The sequence below is a fragment of the Misgurnus anguillicaudatus genome, chromosome 7 (genome assembly GCF_027580225.2).
Source record: "Misgurnus anguillicaudatus chromosome 7, ASM2758022v2, whole genome shotgun sequence".
NCBI lineage: Eukaryota > Metazoa > Chordata > Actinopteri > Cypriniformes > Cobitidae > Misgurnus > Misgurnus anguillicaudatus.
This window is the reverse complement of record NC_073343.2, coordinates 41,026,530-41,035,000: the sequence shown is the minus strand read 5'-3', so window position 1 is coordinate 41,035,000 and position 8,471 is coordinate 41,026,530. Positions and strand designations below refer to the sequence as shown.

Genomic DNA, 8,471 nt, shown 5'->3' with positions numbered 1-8,471 from the left:
GACCAGCAGTATCCTTTTTGCTTTGATCATAGAGGACTCCGATCTGGCCCGTGCAACTAATCCCTGTGCAATCGATTGTCCGATTGTATTTAATGGAAAGAGCCTAATGTTTCATCAGAGTTGGTTCATGGGGGATTACAGACGTTCTCGGAGGAAGAGGCTGGCAGTGATTATGGGGCACCCCAGTGACCCAAGTGACTCACAGTTTTTGACTTGAACTGAAATACAAGCCCTCAACACATGCTACCACATTAATTACATAGCCATGTATTGCTTTTAACATGCTTATCATTTTCTCAGAACTAACTTTAGGAGGGACATCTAAGACTACAATATACATAATGTGCTGACCTAAATCCAACTTAAATAAATTTTTTAAGTGCAAGACAAGACCAACACTTGTTCCAAAACTTTTAACCCTATAAAAATGTCAAGGTGTAATATAGTGACACATCTGCCGGTGCATGAAGAAAACACACCTAACATCACAATGCATTACAAAATCCGCATCCAAGCGGTCATATGCTCTCTACCGAGAGCACTAAATCCTGCAGAGATGTGCATTTTCTCCCACTGCTGAGCTGTATTCATATCTGCCCTATTGACACTATTAAACCCAGGCACCCCAGACAAAGCCTGCAGCCGGATTGGAAGGAGTGCCATATACAGTAAGAGTCGGTGCCATTTACAGTAAGAGCGGCTGTTGATTTGAGCCAGCGTCAGCAATCCTTTCCCATCAGTCCGTAGTGACAAAGCGACCTCTTTATATGATAATGCCGTTCCCACCTGAGAGGCATAAAGAGCATTAAAACGTGAAATATGTATAAATCTCACGCCCGTAACATGTTGCTGCCGTGGCAACAGTGCTCTACTAAAATCGGAGCGGTGTATGCCAGGAATGATATTAATATCCTTCTGTTCAGCAGGAGTAATCTACAGACGAATCCCAGGGGATGAAAGTACCCCAGGGAGTCTCACAGCAAAGATTCTGCCAGCTATAGTGGTTTCCCAGTATACCGCGTTCCTTTCCAAGTAACATGTGGGATATTTATACTTGATACGTGTCTTGGTATCTCAGTGCAGGACGATCAGAAGATGATGTATGAGTAAACAAAACTGCAATGCTGCGGTCGGCACAGCAGGTATTCGTTCATCAAACAAAGCTTTCAAAATTGAGAGAATAAGGCTATGCAATGCTACCATTTGTAACAGAGAGGATTGTTTACTGTATGTAACACACTTTTCTATGCAAACACTTTTATGTAGTTTACATTTTAAGTCATTATACAGCAACGTATAACCTGTAAAGTCACCAGAGATCATCAACATGTGCTTCACCCTTCAATTCACATAACAAGACTTCCAACTAATCACCATGTGGATGATGATCCAGCAGCAAGAAGTCACGTCTCCTTTAAAACGGCCTCCGGCTAGCAGCACAGCCATTAAAAAAGCCTGCACACGGCCACCCTGCTCTACCGTGATCCCCACTCCTTCCCATCAACCCCTCCTTCAACTCATTTTAATAGGCAGCTCCAGGTCACTTGCAGCTGGCAGACCTAGCCATAAAATCTGGAGACCAACATCAGGGGCCTCATGTATGAAGCATGCGTACGCACAAAACAGGGCTGGAAACGTGCGTACGCCAGTTTCCACGCAAAGGTTGTGATTTATAAACAAATAAACTTGATGGGAGAATGGGCTTGCAGGGTGGGATATTAGGATGATTCATGTACACACACTTGCAGGTGATCTGTGATTTATATAGGGAACATTGCTTTATTTTATAAGTCTTCATAATTTTTGGTGTATGCCATTTTTGGCTTTTGTGCGTACGTAGACTTTTAGTAAGAATCCCACACACAGTTTGATACATGAGGCCCCTGGTCTGAAACACGAGCCACGGCTAAGTCGGATCAATGGTGCCCTTTTAAAAACACTGAAGTGGCACTTTTACAACAATTGTGTTAATAAACACACTACTTTGTGAAATCAGTTAAGAAGACACATTATATGTGTTGATGTGAATGCTGGAGTGCTAAGGGGTAGTTGTTTTCTCACAAGAAAATGATGTAATTATTGAGATGATGGACATAATAGATACCATATGTCTGTGTGGCCTAAATTGGAGGAACTGCAACAGTGATTATGTTGTAACTCTTAACACAATCACCCCTCTTGCTGTTTCTCTCTCTCTCTCTCTCTCTCTTTAAAGCATTGAATCAGCTATCAGTATGGGTCTATAAAGAATGCAACAAAATATTCATGACCTCTATCTTTTAAGTGCTGATTTTACAAAATTATTTGTAAACACCTTCCCATGATCAACAATTACATTGATGGTTCAGGATCAGATGCATTATATTATAATAAAGCATAACACACTGTATTCTGACATTGCTGAATCTCTATATTGCATTGTTTGTAAAAGCACAGCGCCCCCTGTTCAGGATGAGTAATTATTAAATTGGACCAAACTGCTTTGGTTTGCCTTAGGGCGCAAACATATCCCTTGATTAATAAGTTATTGTTAAAACTACATTTGTATAAATCTAAATTAAACTATTCCTCACCTTATATATAAATGTAATGAACGCTTAAAATAAACCTTGCTACGTGAAAAAACGTTTTTACGCACACATGCGTCCAATTACGCACTGCATATTTACGCATATGTACATTCTGTGGTTATGATTTATGATGCACTGTGTAGTCCACACCTTTGTTTTGTTTGTTTTGTTTTTTATTACTGCCTTAGGTATTTCAGGTCAGAACAGGAAAAAAACTAATGCTATCACAATGGAAAATCATAAATGTCCCTCTGTATGCCTAGCCTAACGACCCAGTCCTCTCCACCTTAGCCAGGAGTGACGTGTTTCTTTGCACAGTCTGCTTCGAGTTACAGAATTCGGGAAGGAAAGAAAATGGTTATTTGTCACCAATTAACTTCACCCCCTTGGCTATGCTCGTCATGATCACAGACTCCTGGAGACGCACCGGAATATCTGCAACATGCTGCAATGTCCTAAAGGTTCAGCACTGCACCCCTCGTGTGTGCAACACTTCTTTGTGTTTCATTCAGTCATGCTCATGTTTAGTGCAATAGCCTATTTTTTAAGTCAAGAATAGACTAGTTACTAAATCGTGAACAAATCAATTAATATAAGAAAAAAGAAAAACGCATCAAGTAATTACTTTCAGAGCAAATATTTATATATTAAGTTTGGTTTCTATTCCATCCTTTTTTGTATTTGCACGGTTATTCAGAGATTTGGTGCAGGATGTCCAAGATTACGCACTGCAACATTGGAGATCATCGTACATCTCGTGCCATCTGTATCTGCTTAGCCAAGTCAAAACTTGAAATAAATGGTATCAGCCAGCCTACCTTGCTAGAAAAGGGTCCGGGAATGAGTAATTTCAATGCCTGTCTCTTTAGCTCCACCAGCCGAGCGTTGCAGTTCTCACACCAGATCCCTCGTTCAGAACCTGGTGAGCTCCCGCTACCCGACGCGGGCGAACCCGTGCCGAATCCTGGAGATCCACCTAAGGACCCGGGCGATCCAGTGCTGATGCCCGGTGATATAGTAACAGGTGAGCCCGAAAAAGAACCCGGGGAGGATATTCCTGATCCGGGAGACGGGGTTCCAGAGGACCCGGGCATTGACCCCGCACCTTCAGGGATGGGGCGGCTGCCGCTCCGGGACTCCTCATAAGCCTTTCGGTACCAGGTTTCTGGAGAGAATGATGCTGACTTAGTCGGAGAGGAATCTGTCACCTGCAAAAAAATATATGTAATAAATGGAAAGCAGTGAAACGTTCATGCAAAGCAGGTTTGTGAGGTCTGGGTTACAGATTTGGCACATGTTTAAAATAAGTGTTCAAAGTGGATCTGCAATGTGTTTTAACACTATATGTGTGGGGCTTTATGATCAATACGCAAATACTAATACAACAACTGTAGCCTAATATTAGCTTTACTGTACTAAACGCATGCATCAATAGTAATGATGAAAAAATTAATAATAATCCTTACCCCATATTTTTTACTCCTCGTGCCAGACCTGTCTTTATTCCCAGTTAGAGAGGTCATGATAATGTTTTAGGGAACTGGTGGAATAGCTGTGCTTCTGGTTACATCCACAAAGATCCAAAAATCAACTCAAAAGTCCAGTCTCAGTGACTTGTACCGTGCACGAACCTATCCATCTTCCACATTAGAATATAAAACACTGAAGCTTTTCCAGCTGGAAATGTCAAGCAGTAAATAAATCCAGTCCTTTCTATGCCATCTAGTATAATGCATCCATGCGCAACGCTTTAGATTTTACACCATCCCAGCACAGACGCATTTTTGCTATGCACGCGGACTTGTGTTGAGGCGCGCACTGACAGTGGATCAGACTGCGCTTCTTTCACTCCACAGGAGCGCACACATCTGTCTCCGGGTAGAGGGACCACGCCCCCTTGTCGACTCTTAGCCAATAGGGAGTCCAATACTCTCTGAGTGACGTGTGGGCGTGTACTTTATACATGCCATTTGACTTTAAATTTGAAACCCTTTGGAAAGATTTCTTTATGAAAAGTCATTCTAAAGGTTTTTGGAGAGATGCGGGTCTATTGTTGGTTTAACCAATATAAAGAATGCAGATCAATCGGATTCCCAGCATTGGAAAGAAGTTATTTTGATTTTGATTTAAATAATTAATGATTTCATTGCAATGCAATTACATGTTATTTTACTACTACTGAATGCACGTTTTGCTATGAAACCAAGGTAAAAGATTAGCAAGTCATTCTGGAGTAGATGTCTGGAAAGCAAAATAGCGTTAATTGTGGCCAAATGTTGTTTTGGATTGGTATGTGAATAAATAATAAACAGTTCACTGTTTTCAGTTTTTGTCATTCTTATTCCAGAAGTAGGCGAAACAATGTTTTGAGTGGGTATGAAGCGCCACCTACTGGTAAAAAATCAACAAACCCCTGAATCTCCTCCATAAAACTTGTGTATAAAATCCTAAGTCCTATTAATTATTATAAAATAAATATAAAGCACTGCCTAATAACAAGCACATTCTCTAGAAAACTCATGCCAAAACTGGGCATTCAAATATAATGAGTGCAATTTATTGGCAACACTAAAAAATCTTCAATTAAAAAATGTTGTTTCCATACTTAGCCAATGCTGTATAAAATGTTGACCTTGTGATACATTAAACAAAGCTTTTCTTTGAAACATATCAGAAAAGGCTACTATGGTCAAAAAAGTACAGTTTAGAGTATACATCACTGTGTTGTCGGACCAGGATGACTTGAACTCGACTGCAACACGCTAAAATTATAATTTTTCTGGTTAATTCAGTCCTCAGTTAGACTTAAATCCACTTAAAGGCTTTTTCAGAATACATCTCAATTAGCCATGCCACCAGTATTTTTTATTGAAATTGCAATTTTGGCTAGTAGTAATGGCTATTAGAGGTTATCTGTTCCTCTGGTCAGTTCACATGGGGACAGTCACTTCCCCACACAAAAGCTCTTGTGTAGCACAGGTTAATTGGGAGAATTAATGAGCTGAGAGAATATGTGTCACCCCTTCCCAAAAGCTGCGGTCTCCGAGTCTGCTAATGAAAGCAGCCGAATGAGGTGAGACACCACAAATTGACTTTATAATGAGGGTCTCTAGAAAACCTGCCTTATAGTGAACATTATTAATTTTTAATCTATGTTACACCCATTCTCCACTTGTAGGCTATACAAATGATTCTGAATAGGATAAGTTACTATCATTCATTTAGCCTCTTTTATATGAACGAAAAAGAAGTTAGACATTTCATAAACACCAAAAATCATTACAATTATTTATTATGGTTACTCAGATTTTTAATGCTTTGAATGTAACTCTCTGTGTGTTCCCTCAGACATCACAGAATATCATGAATAGTCATCATGCTCACAAAATCCTTGTAGAAAATGACGTTTTTATCAGGATCAACAGCAGCAGATAGCATTTCCTCAATCTCTTCCTGAGAGAAGGGTTCTCCTTTAGAACGCAGAAAAAAAATCAATTAGAGCAATATATTAAAAGCATGTTTAAAGCGTGAATTTGACTTCTTTCTGAACCTAATGTGGATTGCACATGAACAATTTTAAAATATAAGCAGATGATCTTAAAATGTACCAGATTCATTAGTATTTACCTTCTTGTGTTAAAAATCTGATCAGTTCCTCTGGTTCCAAATGTCCTTTTTTCTGTTGATCTAGAACCTTAAAAGTACCATTACATGTAAAGTCCATCCTATGGCTCAAAGATGCCATGTTTATATAGTATCACAATTTTTTTCCCAAAATCAGAAGTAAACATATGAAGAGCTTGGATGCAAGAGCCACTAAAGGCCACCTGTATCAAAAATTAGCTGTCGGTGCGTATTATACAGTATGTTGATCAAATACAACATTTTCAGCAAAGTCCCCTAAGTGCACAGAAGAAGACCAGGATGACTGGGGGCGCACATACAGCAGGTATTTACCTGGTCAAAGGGGGTTTACTGCATTTTTTTAGGATATTGACCAAATTTTTTAACCTTTTACCTTTTTTCAGAAAGGACAGTGAAGAATGGCCGGAGACTTTTTTAGAATGGATATTTTTGTGTTTTGCAGTGAAAGTCAAATTTGTTAAATAACAATGAAATGAATTAATTGACATTTGTTCAAATAAAACTGACTAACAACCTTTTCATTACCATTCAAGTGAAATTACTGAACCTAAACATAAGAGTAAACATAAGAGCTCTTTTACAAAAAAAAACATGTCAGATGCACTTAGAAGGTTTTGCATCTGAACTCTTCATACAGTATATACTGTGAAATATATATTTTGAAATAAATGCATTATATATATTTTGAAAGAAATCGAACAGCGAAGAACAAAAGAAAACAACACAACACCTCAAAGGCCTGCAGAATCATGTCTTCTGGAATTGGACGGAACCTACAATAAAGAGTAAAGAGTAAGATTATAAACACTTGCTTGTTAACTGTTTAACTGTTAAAACAAAATTAAGTTTTTATAAAAGCATGATCAGATGTCTGTTGAAGTCTAAATCAATGATAGGATCTTTAGAAAAGTTGTTCACACCTCCAGCAAGTCAAAACCACAAAACAAATATCATTGAGTACAACAAACATGACAAAGAGTCTAAGGCCTACCCTTTCCCAAAATCCTGCCATACCTGTTACTGGACTTCATAAAAGAAATTATGTAAAAGTATTTAAACTTTTCAATAATGAAATACCAGACCAAGGTGTTTTCTTGCCTACAGCCCAAGATGAGATAGAAAATGAACAAATGGATGGACTAATGAAATATTAGGGGGTATTCCAGAAAGCAGGTTATGTGACATCCCCGGGTATGTTTGAATTTGAAAATGTCTTTATGTATTCCCTGTGCATTAACTTTTGGTTACCAGTAGGAGGTTGACTGAACTAACTCTTATCATGTGTTTTGGAACCGAACTGATCAGGGTAAGCAAATTTTGCTGAAATCAATCAAAAGTTCAGGGTTTCGCTGATGGTAGGTTAACCCGGATTCTGGAATACAACCCAGTAACAGAAGCAACATATAGCCAACCTCAAATTAGTCTATTTGTTCCATTAAAAACAAAGGTATCTACTTAAATGTATTTGTGCATTGTGTTAGCCGCACAAAAGGTCATGGGTTCTAACCCAGGGAACACATTTTGAAAAAAATGTATACCTTGTAATCCACTGTAAGTTGCTTTGGATAAAGTTTCTGGCAAATGCATAAATGTAAGTGTAATTCTGCAGCAAGTTTAACTGTTATAATGTTTGTGATTGAGTCAAATTGCTTACTTGCGCTCCAGCAGGATTTTAGTCATAGTGGGAAGAAACTTCTCATAACGTACAACTCCAGTGGGCTCTTCCTCCTCTAACTGTGGAAACAGTCACACATTATAAATAGGATGAATTGCCGTGTGACATTTTTTTAATGAGTTAGCGCAATGAGGGTCAATAATTAAGTAAGTACTGTAAAAAAAAACACAAACCTCAGCAATGATATCATGCAATTCAGCCTCCGAGGGAAAACAACCAAGTGAACGAATAATTGTGCCCATTTCTCTTTACAGTCAAATATATCAGTGTTAAACAAATGCAAAACAACAATCACTTTTATATGTGACACTTTGTGGAGTATGGAGCATGGGCAGTAAAGATTACCTGACATCAACAGTCTTGTTGGATTCAGGGTCAAAAACATCAAAGGCCTGACTTATCTTCTTATGGGTCTCTGTTATAATAGCCTCTTTAAAGAGAAAAATGTTTGTTAATGACATTTTCATTAAAACCTGAAATTATTGTGGTCAACTTCTCAAATGTCTATTAAACAATGACAACGTTTTTGTTTTATTTTTATAAACTGCAAAAGGAAAGTTGACACTAATAACTATGGTCTT

General features: G+C 38.5%; 2 protein-coding genes across 3 annotated transcripts in view; both read right to left on the bottom strand.

Moving 5' to 3' along the window:
- Nucleotides 1-4,676, bottom strand: part of kif26ba (kinesin family member 26Ba) — a 146,213-nt gene extending 141,537 nt beyond the window's left edge. For both annotated transcript variants that reach the window (XM_055171857.2, XM_055171858.2), the window contains exons 1-2: nucleotides 4,037-4,676; nucleotides 3,389-3,778 (exon numbers count right to left, since the gene is read on the bottom strand). In XM_055171857.2, coding sequence (XP_055027832.2) covers nucleotides 3,389-3,778; nucleotides 4,037-4,093 — 447 coding nt within the window. In that variant the 5' untranslated portion in view covers nucleotides 4,094-4,676. The remainder of the gene's footprint in view (nucleotides 1-3,388; nucleotides 3,779-4,036) is intronic.
- A 1,170-nt stretch (nucleotides 4,677-5,846) lies between these two features.
- Nucleotides 5,847-8,366, bottom strand: drc8 (dynein regulatory complex subunit 8). Its single transcript, XM_055171862.2, has 6 exons — nucleotides 8,236-8,366; nucleotides 8,064-8,136; nucleotides 7,870-7,949; nucleotides 6,946-6,988; nucleotides 6,198-6,264; nucleotides 5,847-6,040 (listed from the first exon to the last, which is right to left on the bottom strand). Exons 1-6 carry the CDS (start codon nucleotides 8,355-8,357, stop codon nucleotides 5,922-5,924), a joined length of 504 nt encoding a protein of 167 aa, XP_055027837.2. The 5' UTR covers nucleotides 8,358-8,366; the 3' UTR covers nucleotides 5,847-5,921.
- Nucleotides 8,367-8,471: the final 105 nt, after the last annotated feature.